This window comes from Ptychodera flava, chromosome 12 (assembly GCF_041260155.1).
Source record: "Ptychodera flava strain L36383 chromosome 12, AS_Pfla_20210202, whole genome shotgun sequence".
Classification (NCBI taxonomy): domain Eukaryota; kingdom Metazoa; phylum Hemichordata; class Enteropneusta; family Ptychoderidae; genus Ptychodera; species Ptychodera flava.
Window position 1 is genome coordinate 34,736,790 of NC_091939.1, and position 18,833 is coordinate 34,755,622.

General features: G+C 36.5%; 1 protein-coding gene across 1 annotated transcript in view; it reads right to left on the bottom strand.

Moving 5' to 3' along the window:
• Window positions 1–18,833, bottom strand: part of LOC139145737 (lysine-specific demethylase 2B-like) — an 83,684-nt gene that overhangs the window by 39,173 nt on the left and 25,678 nt on the right. The window contains 2 exon segments of the mRNA XM_070717051.1: window positions 657–1,072; window positions 1,075–1,213. Coding sequence (XP_070573152.1) covers window positions 657–1,072; window positions 1,075–1,213 — 555 coding nt within the window.

Consider the following 18,833-nt stretch of genomic DNA (forward strand, 5'->3'; position numbering starts at 1 on the left):
TCATGAGCGAAAATAGATTGTACTTGAAAAAAACTCGATCACAGACAAGGCATTACAGGTTAAATCAAAATGATTGACGATATTAGGTAAACAAGTGTATGCTGATAAATAAATATTTGAACTTAAGTCATGTTTTTTGTTTATCAAATTAATATTTTCTGTTGGGTTTTTTATGAGAGGGAAAGGGTTTCAAAAGTATTTGTTACATGGTATAAACAGTGAAGACTGATTACTGTCTCACTGGGGAATCTTTTGTTGATGTTCATTGGGATCTATCTAACCATTTTACAAGACCAGTGCTCTCATTACTGGGTACACAGTGATAGAGATTCCATGATCCAAACAAAGGCTTCTCCTTCCATGATAGAAATTCAGATTTTCAACACATATTCATGGAGGCACCATGGACCAGTTGTTAGGGTAACGGACGCACTATCAGAGGATGGTGAGTTATGTGTACCTCATCCTGTAATTGGGCTAACGCCTGATGGATGATGGACTGATAAAAACAATTTGAGAAGTATTCCATAGTATGCAGGGGATATGCACGAAGCAGAATGATATTATTCCAACATCAGCAGGGAATGTCATAAAGTGACAACCTTTGTACCATGGAACTATGGAGTTGTACTGCAAGATGAAATCAACACACTCACCTTTGTATCTTCAAGAAGTCCTTCTGGATCAGTTAATCCTTCTGGGACATGTCGTTTGTGTGCTGGCATATTATCAAGCCTGTTGACAATAGCTTCAAGTCCAGTCAGTTCATCTTTTGTCAGATGTACATGTTCCTTCTTGTCAACTCCATTCTCATCTTTACTTGCCTCCTTAGTAGTAGACCCATTGCTAGCATCTCCAGGTTTTTTGCCATCCTCCATCCTCACTTTCTTCTTCTCTCTATCAGCATTCTTATCGTCACCAGCACTTTCAACACTGGAGGATTTGCTCCTCAATCGTGGAGTCCTTCCAGCTGAAACTCCAGGGGAAGATGAGTTAGTCTCTCCTTTGACTTTCTCAACAGATTTTTCATCGGGTTCCATTTTTTCACTTTTTATTTTGTCGTTGTTGTCGTTCAGGTTATTTTCCTCAACAGCACTCTTGTTTGTTCCTCTGGCATGATCACCCTGGTCTTGCCAGTCAGCACAGTGATGTACCTATCCAGGACATACCAGAGCATTTCATTGTAGAAAGGGTATCGGAACTTCTGGGGCACCTATCAAAGAATACAAGTGAAATGTATGTGATGACATGAGTGGAAAATACAAATGAAGAATACAGTTCAAGTTCTCAATTCTTTACAGTGAACGGACATACATACATACTTACATACATACATAGACATACATACATACATAGACAGACAGACACACAGACACACACACATACATACATATATACATACAGAAGATAGATGCTGAGCAAACAAACAACTACTACATGGCAAATAGCAGCTAAGTAAAGCAAGTCTAAATCATAGTATATGGCTTATAGTAGCCTGCTACAAAGACAGCACTATTTATGCGTTGTATTTTCACATCACCCTCGGTCAATACAGCAGCTGTTACAACTATTGGGCACTACAAACACTTAAATTTGAGTTATTTGACAAACATATGTCACAGCTATATAATATCATCTGATGTTACTGATTCATCTCATATCAAAGCTTCATAATCTCATTTCAAAAAGATTTTTTTCAAAAAACCAACTCCAACATAGTGAGACTTTTGCAAGTATTTTTAGCACATAATGTAATTCAACAATTGCTCTTTCAACACAGAAGACACAACTTCAAGCGTATTGCTATCAAATGGGTGTACTACAGCATATTGTGTACATGTGTACTACAGCAAATGTATGGTACATACAGTATACCTGACCAAACTACACATCAGGTCTTCACTGATCTACTGACAACAACTGTGGTGCATGGTACATACAGTATACCAGACCAAACTACACATCAGGTCTTCATTGATCTACTGACAACAACTGTGGTGCATGGTACATACAGTATGCCAGACCAAACTACACATCAGGTCTTCACTGATCTACTGACAACAACTGTGGTGCATGGTACATACAGTATACCTGACCAAACTACACATCAGGTCTTCACTGATCTACTGACAACAACTGTGGTGCATGGTACATACAGTATACCTGACCAAACTACACATCAGGTCTTCACTGATCTACTGACAACAACTGTGGTGCATGGTACATACAGTATACCTGACCATACTACACATCAGGTCTTCACTGATCTACTGACAACAACTGTGGTGCATGGTACATACAGTATACCTGACCAAACTACACATCAGGTCTTCACTGATCTACTGACAACAACTGTGGTGCATGGTACATACAGTATACCAGACCAAACTACACATCAGGTCTTCACTGATCTACTGACAACAACTGTGGCGCACGGTTCATACAGTATACCTGACCAAACTACACATCAGGTCTTCACTGATCTACTGACAACAACTGTGGTGCATGGTACATACAGTATACCTGACCAAACTACACATCAGGTCTTCACTGATCTACTGACAACAACTGTGGTGCATGGTACATACAGTATACCTGACCAAACTACACATCAGGTCTTCACTGATCTACTGACAACAACTGTGGTGCATGGTACATACAGTATACCTGACCAAACTACACATCAGGTCTTCACTGATCTCCCATCCCTCTGGTTCCATAAAGTCAAGGCGATCACAATGAACACACATTGCACACTTACTGGCAATGAAGTGTGCAATTTAACAGACACAATTATTGATGAGAAATCTTTGGCGTGCACAGACAGGTGGATGTACACTGACATTACACCATAGATTTTCATTCAGTAATCACTTTGACATGACAAAGGGGTTCACCACTTACATTATTGAGTAGCTATAAACATGCATTGTCACAATCCCTCCAGATCTAGCTATCTTACATGTGCAAACCGGAGTGACATTACATTATGACCAAAATGATTGAGCAATACACACAGGAAATTGCACATCCATCTTGGTGACAGCCTCTTTTTTGTATTTCTGATCTGCCACCTTGTTCCTTCTTTGATGGCTCTCCTTCCAGGGAGTTGACCCAAACATTACAAAATAATAACCAATAACCTCTACTCATTAAACAGACACTATTGTGTATCATCAAAGGTCACTTCACATGATTAAATTCATCTCTTATTCTATACTTTTAACAATATCCACTACTTCCTCGACTGATATCCTCTTTAGGGGCCATTTTGTTCAACTTCAAATTGCATATCACGTGTCTGCACAAGAGGTTTATGATTCCAAATTTCAAAAGTTAAAGAGTTTATAACACAATTTTGAAATACTATGAGGTTATTACGAAAATACCGCAAAGGATGCACAAGGACATTGGCACAGAGCAGAGGGTGATGCACTGCGCCAATGTCAGAGTGTATCCTTTGCGGTATTTTCGCGATAACTTTATTATTATACACCTTACATTTGTGAATGGGACATCAAATTGTCAGAGTAGAGACCGTTTTCGTGCAATGTCAACAATTTTTCTTCCAATAGCATTCGTGGAATGCTATCGCGTATGCGCTTCTACAAGTTCTGGACAGTGTGTGTGCACCACACACGTACGTACAGAGCACATGCCAGATATGTTCTGGCACTCATCCAATGAGTGCCTTGCAACCGTTCGACAGTGAACGCGCTGATACAGCTGCAGGGGAAGGGACGCCTGGAAACTCTACATGTTATGGAAGCTTTTTAGCACATGCAAAAATATATTGTTCTTGACGGTAGATGTATAGTAATAGTAACTATATGAAAAAAAAATACACAGTGACGAATATTAAATTAGTCTTACATTCTGCTTTTACTTTAGCTGAATAGCAGCTGATGCATGAAGCATTTTTGCTACGTACTGCTAATTTTCACAGATATACAAATGGCACCTTTATGTTGCACTGAACTTCAGTAAAAGTACTGAAAATCACTTTAAAATTATCATTATCCTATGATAAAAGTCAATATGCTATATGACTGACATGAATTAAGGATTCTTTAGATCCAAGTACCATGTAAATGTCATACAACATTGGGGCAATATACAAGTTGAAATGAAGTACAACATTTCACATATTTTTAAACAGTTGTGAAAGAAAAAAACATTTTCCTTTCAATTTGTTGTCAATAAAGTATCAATACTGGTAATGATATCGTTTTTAGATGACTACAAAGAACACCTGTTTGGTACATTTTCTGCTCAAATTAATCTAAATATAACATGCCACCCTGGAGAGTGAAATCAAGTGAGAGAAACAGAGCCAGCCATAGATTGTGTAACCAATGGCTAGCTGTCATAACAATACCATAATTAATGATTGGGGAAGCGTATAAAGCTATGTGCAGCCCTAGTGACCTTGTTTTTCTGTGCATTCAAATAGAAATAATAATAGAATTATCAACCGTAGGATACATTTATCACAGGAAGTGAAACTACACAAAGGTTTATTACCTTCTTATCTCATGCCTAAACAAAATATCACATTTAAGGTCCCAACAAACCATCCAACTTAAAAATCTCACCACAGCAATCTACAAGAAACAGAGTACTGACAGGCCAATATTGAACAAATTACAACCATCAAACATGAGCCAATCAATCAAAGTCTGCACAAAAACAGACACCATTGGTAAAAACAAATAATAACACAAATAAGATGATTAAATTCACCTGAATGGAAAGAGTGGATCATAAAGTATGAAAAATAGCGTCAATGACACTGTAGCTCCCATCCTGGACTATTTAGTGTTTGTTCTCTGGTCAGATATTTGAACATGTGTGAAAGGGATAAAGTGCATGAAGTGAAAATACTTAAATGAAATGTACTGGAGACAGTGAAATATGTTTAATGTAATTATTCAGAATATAAAATGGAAAAAATACAGAATTAGATATATAGAATACTGTGATACAACCATTAACTCAACAAGTCATTTACAATGACATAGTCCCCACTTGTAATAGGAGTATTAGTCTTGATGGGCAGGAAAATGTGGTCATTAAGAAGTATCACTGGAGTGTATATGTTGAGATCTATGGGCACATGTCTATGTCGTTGTTCCCAATTTGAAACACATGAGGCATGTCTACGTTATGGTTCTAAATTGGGAAAAAAGATCAGACCTCTAGCAGTATTGGCCAGCCAAGAAATACATATGCGCATTATAAATGAGGTACAAGATGTGACATCTTAAGGTCTAATATACTATCAAAATGGAGGGTATAGAACTTGTGGTTACTGAAATATGCATATATATGTATAATCAAGGTCAAAGGTCATCAAGGTCACATGACATTTTGAAAAAAAAAATTATATTGCTAATTAATCCCTATATGCCAAAAAATCAGATATCTAGCTCTATTCGCTTGCCCAGAATTAGATGTGTACATAATTAATGAGGTAAAGCGTGTGTGTCATAAGGTCTCCCATCATACTAAATACAAAGGACATAGCACTTGTGGTTACTTATTTATTGACATAAACATATATTTAGGTAAAAGGTCATCGAGGTCACATGACATTTGGTCAAAAAATTCTCTCCTATAGTTATCCCTATATACGAAAAATCAGACATCCAGCTCTATTGGCTCGCTCAGAATGAGATATGCGCATAATTATTGAGGTACAATATGTGGCGTCATAAGGTGTCCCATCATACCATACATGAAGGCTGTAGCACTTGTGGTTACTGAGTTATGGACAAATATGTATATTTGAGGTCAAAGGTCACCAAGGTCACATTACATTTTGCTAAGTTATCCCTATATACCAAAAATCAGACCTCTAGCTCTATTGGCTCGCTCAAAATTAGATATGTGCATAATTAATGAGGTACAATATGTGGCGTCATAAAGCTGTCCCATCATACCATACATGAAGGGTGTAGCACTTGTGGTTACTGAGTTATGGACAAATATGTATATTTGAGGTCAAAAGTCACCGAGGTCACGTGACATTTTGTCAAAAAAATTGTTTTGCTAAGTTATCCCTATATACCAAAAATCAGACCTCTAGCTCTATTGGCTCGCTCAAAATTAGATATGTGCATAATTAATGAGGTACAATATGTGGCGTCATAAGGTGTCCCATCATACCATACATGAAGGCTGTAGCGCTTGTGGTTACTGAGTTATGGACAAATATGTATATTTGAGGTCAAAGGTCACCGAGGTCACGTGACATTTTGTCAAAAAAATTGTTTTGCTAAGTTATCCCTATATACCAAAAATCAGACCTCTAGCTCTATTGGCTCGCTCAAAATTAGATATGTGCATAATTAATGAGGTACAATATGTGGCGTCATAAGGTGTCCCATCATACCATACATGAAGGCTGTAGCACTTGTGGTTACCGAGTTATGGACAAATATGTATATTTGAGGTCAAAGGTCACCAAGGTCACGTGACATTTTGTCAAAAAAATTGTTTTGCTAAGTTATCCCTATATACCAAAAATCAGACCTCTAGCTCTATTGGCTCGCTCAAATTAGATATGTGCATAATTAATGAGGTACAATATGTGGCGTCATAAGGTGTCCCATCATACCATACATGAAGGCTGTAGCACTTGTGGTTACCGAGTTATGGACAAATATGTATATTTGAGGTCAAAGGTCACCAAGGTCACGTGACATTTTGTCAAAAAAATTGTTTTGCTAAGTTATCCCTATATACCAAAAATCAGACCTCTAGCTCTATTGGCTCGCTCAAAATTAGCTATGCGCATAATTAATGAGATACAATATGTGGCGTCATAAGGTGTTCCATCATACACTGTGGGCAAAATGGCCTCTATATTGTTCACTCAACATGTGACAATTTTTTGCCGCACATACGCTGAATGAGCGTAAAGAGAGCCAAATCAAGCTTCCGCGTAATGTTGAAAACTTCGCCGAATTTCCTAGCCGCACAGCTAAATATTCAGGAAAGAGATGCAGATTCCATTTCCTCATATGTTCCTCTGTCCATTATGATATTTCGGCAATAATTTTACGAAGGAATTCTTAAAATACCGAAGCGAAAATACTCTATGCAAAAATAGGCGAAAACACGGCCAACAGCATTAACGATCGTAAACTCGTCATTTCAGAAAAATAAGAGGGAAATTCAAAAATCTAAACCATAGAGTTTTAGTGAACCTTCATGAGATGCTTAATCTCAAATATTGTGAGAAATAACAGCGAAATGAAAAAGTTGGTCCGGCGGGTTTTTTCAGATGTATTTTCATTTTACGATGTGCGAATAATCTCGATTCCCATAGAAAACAATGGCGTTTATGCGCGTCCGATCGACCGAACATATTGCAAACTTCTCGCCGGTTCAAATTTTTCAATTCTGAACCAATGATAATGAAAATTGGCACAATGATCCTCTGACTAATAAGCAAAAATCGTATCGTTTTAGATTTTTGAATTTCTTCGTTAAATTTTTTTATTGCCATTCTATTTATTCTGATCACTGAAATATACTGTTGCCGTCAACAATATGGCGATCTGACGGCGTTTACATGTGCAGAACAAGGGTCTGAAATTGACGCAAATTAATCAGCAAGTGTCTCCTAAATTGTGCAGATCAAAAACCTGTCAGGTTGTTGTCTTTTATACAAAATTTGGCTGAATATGAACCATGAATATCGCAGTAAATTGGTAAAAATAACACGAAACGAAAGCGAACTGGTGTAGAGTCTCCACTGTGAACGTGTAGTGAACGTTATCGATCGATATTCTTTTGTTGCAAATTGATACAATGTTGTGTTGCATACCCGCGGATCGCATGGCGCCAAACGTGTCCAAAGAGCGCCAAAATACGCTGAGACATAAAAGTATCACCAATACTAAACAAACTGTCATCAATCAATTTGAGTGGAAGAAAACAACAGCAGATACGTTGATTTTATGGTACATAAGGCAATATATACGGGCTGTCGTGGGAAAATTCATTGTGTAACCTGAAAATACGAGCGACAGGCGAGCAGATTTCGATCGATATTTATTGAAATGAAATTGATACAATGTTCGCTGTCGTCACTAGCAACCAGCCCAAAGCGTTGTCCGGCGGGGGCGCTGTACTGAACAATTTAGGGCCCTTTTTGCCCATAGTGTACCATACATGAAGGCTGTAGCACTTGTGGTTACTGAGTTATGGACAAATATGTATATTTGAGGTCAAAGGTCACCAAGGTCACGTGACATTTTGTCAAAAAAATTGTTTTGCTAAGTTATCCCTATATACCAAAAATCAGACCTCTGCTCTATTGGCTTGCTCAAAATTAGATATGTGCATAATTAATGAGGTACAGTATGTGGCGTCATAAGCTGTCCCATCATACCATATATGAAGGGTGGTAGCACTTGTGGTTACTGAGTTATGGACAAATATGTTTATTTGAGATCAAAGGTCATCAAGGTCACATGACATTTTGTCAAAATATCCGAGATATCTGCGTGAACGGATGGACTCACGGATGGACGAACAGACGGACATGACCCAATCTATAAGCTCACTGGACTTCATCCGTGGGGACTAAAAATTGTGTCACTGCATCCTTTTTGCAATATGAATACGATGAGAAACTAATTTTTTATTTTTCGTGGCCTTATACATGGGAGTCTATGGAGATCTGCCTTATACATGGGAGTCTATGGACGTGTAAACTAAAAATATGCAAATTTCACCACGATTTGCCCAAATTTGGGAAAGGTCACTTCTATGCACTTCCATACCAAGTTTCAAATCAATCGGACTTGTGGTTTCAGAGCAGGAGATTTTTTGACCAAAAATGGGAGAAAAATTACAAAAAAATTCATGAAAAAATAGCAAGTCCAAGATACTGACCAAAGATGTGCACAATCATTTCATGTCAGCCCAAAGTACTTACATGCTAATTTTTCATGTAATCTGCTCAGTGGTTATTGAGTTTTTTCAATTTTGACTGTTTTTACATTTTTTCACTTAATTTGCATATTTTTGCAATGACAACTTCATTTGAACAAAATCTCATCTACAGCCCATCATCCATGTACACACCAAATATCAAGATGAAATGTACAGCGGTTTTGGAGTTTTTGATGTTGACGGACAGACATACAGACATACAGACATACAGACATACAGACGTACAGACATACAGACATACAGACATACAGACATTTCCCTAGCCTATAAGAATAGCTTCCATTGCCATATATACATATGGCTATAGTAGCTAAAAACTCACAGGGCTAGCAGATAACAAACAATTCAATCACTATGCACATATAATGTTATGCCAGCTTTCACATGAATAGAGCAATCTGTATGATGGATTGCTGAAATATTATCCCTGATATCAGTTGAGCTACTGGACTCTGATGAAAACCTTTGATTGTTGACGGTATCATCAATTACCGTCCATGGAAGATGAACAGGTGCGTATCACAACATGACAGCAGATAGAATTCTGACTGTTCTTGATGTAAGATTTGTTAATCAGTGATATTATACAGAATCCTGTCATACTGCTCTATGCCTGGCTACGTTTTTCTTTCAGGGAAGGAAACCGATTGAATTACAATGACAACAAACTATACATTACATCTGGATTCTCAGGTTATGCACCAGCCAACTTAGAGGGAAAAACAGATTAGTCACAAGAAATAAATAAGATAAATGATTCAAATATTGTCTCTGCTTCCATTAAGCAAGGGATATACAAGGATGTAAACAGTCCGATGAATAACTGACGGATTGATGATGAATATTGATAATTCTTAGTGCAATATTACGATTTGTTATTCAATCATATCTAAGCTCAGAAAGATGACGTATTAAATTTAAAACTGAGAGTAAAATATTATCCAGATTGGAAGACAGACAGATGAACAATTTTGCTGGAGTTTGAAAGAATTTTGAAATAAATTGTGTTTGTGGCCAATATGATAGAGTTCAAAACTAAAGCTTTCAGTAATGTTTTGAGGGAGAAAATATTTACTTTTAGAGATTATTTATGAAGTCAGGGCAGCACAAGTGATGGAGGTCACCATGTTGAAATTCATATTAGTTTCCATATTTAGACAGCAAGATACAACACATATTAATTGCCACGGCACAACACAATTTCAGCTCACAGATAAAACCAACTCAATCTAGTTTGTTTGCAGAATTAACTACTGAAGCTCACTTCTTCTGTATGGAAAACTTTTGAGTTGATTTATGTTCAACACTCTGGACCATCTTCCTCAAATATTAATGTTGAAACTTTTCCATGTTGAGTCATCCCTAAACGTATAAGTGTAAGTTTCAACAGGAATATTCAAGGCAATCTATCTCACCGCTGAAGACTGATTTCAAATTGCTGCAAAATTCATTTAAACAAGTCATCGTTGATGACACAGTCCCCACTTGTTAATGGGTACTTTGATTACATGTCCTAAGACGATAGAGTCCTCTTCATTAATTGAGACATGCCCAAGTTTTGGCTAAGGACACGAAAAAATTGTAACAAAATGGCTGCCATGCAGCCATATTGGATCATATCAAGAAACAAATTGACATACATATGTATGACATAGGTTAATGTCCTTGTACCAACTTTGAATAAAATCGGTTAAGATATGCCTTAGAGTATTATGGCCCTCGACAGGAAAAAATTGTAATAAAATGGCCGCAAGGCAGCCATATTGGATCGTATCACATAACAAATTGACATGCATATGTATGACATTAGTCAATCTCCTTGTACCAACTTTGAATAAAATCCGTTGAAACATGTCTGAGTTATTGCTCTGTACATGAAAATATCGTAATAAAATGGCTGCCTAGCAGCCATATTGGATCGTATCACATAACAAATTGACGTACATATGTAAGACATAGGTCAATGTCCTTGTACCAACTTTGAATAAAATCGGTTGAGATTTGCCTGAATTATGCCTCTGCATATGAAAAAATCGTAATAAAATGGCCACACAGCAGCCATATTGGATTGTATCACAAAACAAATTGACATGCATATCTATGACATTGGTCAATGTCCTTGTACCAACTTTGAATAAAATCGGTTAAAACATGTCTGAGTTATGGCGCTGTATATGAAAATATTGTAATAAAATGGCTGCCTGGCGGCCATATTGGATCGTATCACAAAACAAATCGACATGCATATCTATGACATTGGTCAATGTCCTTGTACCAACTTTGAATAAAATCGGTTGAAACATGTCTGAGTTATGGCGCTGTATATGAAAAAATCGTAATAAAATGGCCGCCTGGCGGCCATATTGGATCGTATCACAAAACAAAATGACGTGCATATCTATGACATTGGTCAATGTCCTTGTACCAACTTTGAATAAAATTGGTTGAAACATGTCTGAGTTATGGCTCTGTACATGAAAAAATCGTAATAAAATGGCCGCCTGGCGGCCATATTGGATCGTATCACAAAACAAAATGACGTGCATATCTATGACATTGGTCAATGTCATTGTACCAACTTTGAATAAAATCGGTTGAAACATGTCTGAGTTACGGCTCTGTACATGAAAAAATCGTAATAAAATGGCCGCCTGGCGGCCATATTGGATCGTATCACAAAACAAATCGACGTGCATCGGTATGACATATGAAGTAATCCTTGTACCAAGTTTGAATGAAATCGCTTCTTGCATCTCTGAGATATCTGCGTGAACGGACGGACGCACACACGCACGCACGGACGCACACACGCACGGACATGACCAAACCTATAAGTCCCCCCGGACGGTGTCCGTGGGGACTAATAAGTCCTTCAAATCCTGTTAGACGAGACTAGCGTTCCAATTTCAGACAGACATCACTTTCCTTACAGGTAGGCTTGTCCAAAGTAAACTAGTACTCACAAAGCAAGTCGATAGTTTACTTTCATTTTATAAATGCAACTCATTGATTGAATCTCTCTTGCAAAGATTGCCTTCCATTCCTTTCTTGTGGAAATAAACCGATCTCAACAGTATCCCAAACATGATGAAATTTCACCAATTTACAATGTTTATCAAGTATCCTGAATTGGCTGCAGGTGGTTTTTCTCCACTTCTTCTTGCTCTCTCTTTTTTCTATTTTCTTTCACCAATCAAAATGGATTTTCAATTTAATCACAGCTTTCCCATCTAGCTTGAGAGGTACCTTGATCAATGCAGGTATAGTGTCCACTTGGTGCATTTTCAATTAGCTGAGCCCTATTGAACATGGTTTGCCAGGAAGGAACATTTCACAGTAATCAACCATGTTTGAATCAAAAAGGAACAACTTTGCATTAACCCCTTCATATTATCATGCAAGGGTTAAATTGGTCCTTCAAGTTCAACACCAACTACAAGCACCTCTCAACAACCAGTGACAAAGAGGCAATTCCATTTGCAGCTTGCTTTGCTCTGTACCCTCCCTTACAAGACTCTACTGTGAAGTCAAAACTTATTTTGAGAAAACAAAATCCTGATTTTGGTGCATTGTTGCTATTTTTGATTGATTGATCCCATAGAGGGATATATTTCAGTACATGAAATAGCTACAATACAATCAGAGGTTACAGATCTTTAAGTGAACGGTAAACCATAACAATGTATCCCTGTCAATAATTTATGATATCACGGTGTTACCCTAGATTTTCCTACTTTGACCTCATCATGTCATGGTTTAGAAGAACAAGGAAGAGATAGATGATATTTGTAGATGCAATGGTGCTCCTGTATAGAAAATAAATGTATACATAAAGGGGTGTGTACCCGCATACAAGCATGTTTCCCAAGATGCTCTCTGATCAGCTAATGATGTTTTTATCCTAATGGGCTGTAAAAAACAAAAAAGCTTTGAACAAATCTTTCTGAAAAGCCTCATCATTTATTGATATTGCCCTGCAGACAATGGGATTTAAAAGACATAGATGTGCAAAGCACACAAATACAGGCACAATATTTGTAATTTTTGTCACAAGCTATACCTTGTTTGTACAAATCCTAATTGGCTATCTCATGAAGCACTGCAAATCTTACTGTATGCAAAATATCAGTATGTTTTACTGCTTCAGTGAATGACAGGTGATGGATTTCTTATAAATCTGTAATCTGTCTCGGGAATATAACGCTAAAGAAGATGCAAAACTGCAAAATTCATTGAAATACTGTCTGATCCTATTTTCACAGATTATTTCCCAACAAAATAATTGGTTAGAGACAGGGCACCTTGAGAATCTCTCACAAGTGTGATCACTTCTGATTGTTGCTTGTAATAAAACCAACCAACTGAGCCACAACTTTTTCTTACGCTCTGCTCTAAATCTATTTTTCAAATGATAGGTAGATCCTGAAATCTGCCATTTGAAGTAAAATATCAAAGTTTTACAAACACAGAACAACAGAGAGTTCACTTGCACTGAAAACTACATAAAAAGGCATTTGTGTTCGTTTCATCCACGGATGTGCCATAACAAAACACGGTTACCATGGCAATGGAGATGATATATAACATATCAAGCAGTACAATTCTATATTTCTGTTATTTTCTCCAGGCGACTTATTGATGTATGACTGAAATATTCTTCAGGGACATTACAACTGCATATGATAGATGAAAGCACTGTTATTAGTGAGTTGGAATAGCACGTCAATTACAAACTCTGTGGATATAGTCTCTGATGCCATCTGTGCAGGGTTTTGTACAGCAGACTCTATACTTGTTCATCATTGATAAGATTACGTATTTTGATGCTCCTTCTCAGAATAAATCTTTCCTCTTTTTCTCAGAAGTACTTTCAAAGCTCTTTTTATAGCATTCCAATTTATTTTGTGACAAATTTATTTCTCTCAGAAAATTCAAATGCATGAATTGCTTCAGGGCAAATTAATCTTTGATGTGACAAAGTGAATGAGATTTTCTTCACTGTATAATTCTTGCACAAATAATATATTGTTTAATTTCAGACAACTATTTTGCTTAATTCCAGACAACTATGTTGAATTTCAGAACTAAGTTCTGTTTAAAATTGGAACTTGTGAAAAGATGTTTTGGTGAAAAGATTATCTTTAACTGACCTTTATTGTTTCAGTAATACTCTACTTTTTAATTAAATGTCAGAAATTGTAAAGCAGTGATATTTCAAAACTATGGTTTGAAAGCATCACCAGACTTTGTACCTGGCTGCAGGAAATCTCAACAAGAAATGTTGAAGACTAAACACTGGAAGACAGTTGATTACTCTTCTGGGAGAAATAGAGTTGGTATAGAATGGCTGTGACACAAGTAAGGATCCAGGATGCATAAATTAAAACTGTGGTGTACATGAATGCCTTGGTACATTTATGTACAGTTGTATATGTGCTGTCAACTGAATATCTGCCTGGCATATCAGCAGGCCATGTTATTGTGTGGTGGTTATTGTCACATCCTCCATGAATAGACCTTTTGTGACTTTGCTACTGGTCTTTCAAAATACAATCTACTTATTATTCTGTTACTTGAAGCTTGGCCGAACATTTATGGGCAATTTCTATTACAGTTCTCTTGTATTTACACAGGTCAATTACACAATGCCTATTGTTGTTACTAGCCTGTAATCTGTCATCATCATCATCATAGCCATCACCATCCATTAACTTTCTGCTTTGTTTGAAAAGTTTTTTGAAACCTACTTGTCAAGATATATATTGATATATATATTTTACAGGTAGTAAATGATAGCAAATTCAACTGTTTATGTTGTTGTGAAATGAGAAAATGGTATTTATGGACATATTTTTATCATATCTTGTCCAAAACTCTTTCTTAAAATACAGCAATAGCTGTAAATGTTTTGTTTGTTGGTTGGCAACAATGACCTGAGACTGATTTGTTCTGATTCAGGTAAGTATACGGTACATATTGATTGATTGAATGATAACGTAAAACTACAGCAAGATCAGAAGCATTTGTCCCTTTTAAAATAAACTGTCACTTTTTAACAGAAACTTTCAAAGACACTATCTAAGACACTCCTTGTCCTTTTGCTAAGCTATTTGGTATCTTAGAGTTGACCTCACTTAAGTTGATACAAAATTGCCAGTACTGATGGCATGTTTTGAAAGTACATACTTATTCGGCCAAAAAGGCTTGTTCAACCGCTTCCCAATGTGAGATTCGTCCACTCAAAAGGATGACCCTAGTTATGATAAACTGTGATAAAATTATAAAACTGATGTTTTGGTTCACAATTAATGAGGACTTTCTGCTGTTTTAGTCTTTTGGGAAACCTTTAGTCATTTTTATCATTTGAAACTTAATGAAACATTCTCTAAAGTGAATAATATTTTTCTCTTACAGTTGTCTTGTATACAGATCTAGTGGATGTATATCAGTAAAATCAAATCTCCATATGAATTAGATATGACTTAAAGATAAATTTTGAAATTATTGATGGACACACAAATCCAAGAGCCAAACACGGCCATTCTGATTTGAAAAAAAGAAATTTCCTTGATCACTGCAGCGATTATAAATGCCATTATCTTTCCCATCCAAGTATCACTCAAATGGGAAAAGCAAAACAGAAACTGCTAAAAGGAAAATAAATCACTTGAGGATGCAACAATGATTGTCAAAACTCACAAATATCATTACACTGTTCCTTCCACTCTACTTGTTAATGGATATCTACAAGGTACATGCCTGCTGATGCTTTTATACAACATCATTGCGGTAAAAATCCTGCCACTCTTCAGGTGAGGCCCCAATATTCATACATGCATGATGGCATCCTTGATTTTTTTTTGCATTAATGGACTGAGAATTCAGAGCAAGTACTGTATCCAGGGGCCATTAAATCTAATGTCTTTATCTCTGCTGTTTTGTTTTCATTCTGTCACAAGTAATTCTGAACAGCCTGGTATGAAACCTCTGCAGCAGACATGGACTGACAGACGACCATATAAATCTGCCAAAGAAAGTTGTAGCTTATTGATGCCAAAGGCATACATCACAACTCCAAATCTTGTTGATCTTCCTGTCTGCATGACTCTGGGTCTTCAATTTCAAATTCTGCACGTGCGCATGTTTTTTTGAATTAATCTTGGAACAGTATGGCCTCAGCATTTTACCTGGCTGAGAGTTTGTTGACTGGAACTGGGAATACCAAACCTCCGCACACAAATCCTATTCCACACAACTAGAAAGACTATTAAATTTTGATGAAACACTGTTGCTTTGGGCCATTCAACTACAGTTTTTTCCAGAAATTGATCTCTCTTGCCTGAGTAGAAGGATGTACATCTTGTTTGATTAGATGAGGTTTCACTGAGATGATCACTGTAATATCCATCATAACACAAAAGACTTACAGGCTCATCAATAAATTATCATCATGCAATTTATCTTGTCTTCTCATCAAAGCACACTATAATACACATTACATGTAACACAAATGTTTTTTCTAAAATCTAAATTCCGGTTTTCACAGCTGAACATAATAACACAGGACATCCACACTTGAAAGTTAGCATGCTTGACATTGGGAAGTTATGAACAATTTGTCTACAGGCTGCTTATGTAATATTAATGTGTCTTGGTGATGTACAGTTGGAAATCTGAATGCCTGATTAGGAATTTCCAATGTACCATTGGCCTCAGATGAAAATCTGCTTTTCTAATGGATAGATGTAAGTTGTATACTGCGTAACTGATTACAATGTTTGGGTTTGTAGCATTGTATATCATATGCAATATTGGTTGTTGCATACGATTTGAAACAGAAAATTTTGTCGATTTTTTTCCCTACAAAAAAGCTGAAAATTAATTTGAAAGCACAGCAGTTACAAGTGACTTCCAGCTTGTCAAAGACTCGCAACTGTCATGAAAAACTTCACACATCAGAATAATAGTATCAGATAGAGTGCACACGGAGAAAGTAACTTATAAAACCATAGTTCATATATTGTATGTCAGCCCTGATGGTAAGGATGTGTCTATGGCAGCCACCACCACCAGTCTTGGCCAACCAGGAAGTCATCAATTATTCTTACTATTTCAAGTTAACTTCAGCAATTTCAAGAAAGTTTTCAAAACAGTAAGGTACCTGTACGATCATTTCTGCAGTACATCTGTTTTCTCAACACTGCAGCTTGTGATCTGAGTCTTTGACATGTCAGTATAGTTTCTGAAAGTCTACCTACTAATACTAGAACTACCCTCTCACCATGAAGATGAAAACTCATGAAACACATCATGCCTAGTTGTCAGAATAGAAATTAAATTTCTATTATTAATTTTGTGGAATTATAACAGACCTCAGGAGATTGTGTCTCTAACAACAATAACCTCTGATAACCTCTGGAAGCTACTAATATGGGAGTTTTGTGGGTTCAGATTCCAAAACAAATTCAAGTCAACCATATGATCACAACAAATCTTGATATTACTGTCACACTCCATCAGTTATGACGGCCAGTGAAATTTGCTGAGACCAAATTGATTGTTAATTTACGTTTGCAACAGATGACTGCTTCACTTATTAATTTATGATATACATTCTCAGGTATTGTATCCTTAAGGGAACAGAATAACTAATCTGATTTCCCATTTCAGAAAATTAAAGTGAACAATTGCTTTATTTTGAGCATGTATTTGTCACCTGTGTATTAAGATTTAATTCTTTTTTTCAAGAAGACAAAAATCCTTGTAAGATAACCATAGAAACCCACATTGTTTTTATGTTCTTGTATTACAGATTGTTTAGATTATTATGAAAATCATATATTTGAAAAAAATTACATTGTTAATGCTCAATCAACCAAACATACCCTGACAAGCAATTTGAGCTTTGAAAAAAACACATCTTATGCTACGTGACCTTAAATTCTTCAAAAGCCCTAACTGAAACACGCACTGAAAAACATAAAACGCATTATACATCCAATTTTACGACAACTTTCATTTCCCTGTCATATGATTTGAGGGGGAAGTCTGGAATTGACTATAGGACCCTGACTTCAGTAACCCAGATTTTAGAATTAATCTCACTTCATCATATTGATGAGTGGCAGCAAGATGATTGCAAACACATCACAGCAAGATCATATGGTATTTTATATTACTCATCTACGGTATCTCCTGACTATCGTTGTTTCTCTCCAATATCAGTAATTTAAGACCCCTGAATCAATACTAATACATCAACACATACCTTTCCTACGACTTTCTGGCTGCTACTTTTTATTAATTTTTCTATCATCACATAGCTGGAATCTGTATGTATGTTTGCTATGAGCTGAAATAACCTAAAGGTAGGGGCTTGGTTTGCTGTGATTGACATTGTGTTGGTCTGCCTTCAGGGGGCTTGTAAATGATTGATCTTGCTAAGTCTACTGATACAAATAGTCAATAGAACTGCAAAGGTAATGCACTGACAAAAGTGGCTCTGTAATATTACTTCCACTCAATCACTGTCACTGAAAACTGCATTTTAAACATTTCTTGTAAAATATTTTACAGGCCTGTGAAAAAGGTGCAGCAGCCAAGTTTTCGGTCATTTCATCAGTATGGCACCTTATTTAGTGAAAGGGCTTCGCGAAAGTTAGCATAAATTTAAATTTATTGACAGTCAAGTTTAAATAAAAATCTCTACAATGAATGCCACATATATTTCAGCATCGTAACATAATTTTGACTGGCTCTGTGTTCACATTAAAAACCTGATATTGTTTCTTCTATGCAGTAAACAATATATGGAAGTACACTGTGAAACTGAACGTGGTTAGAAAATCAATCAACATTAATCACAC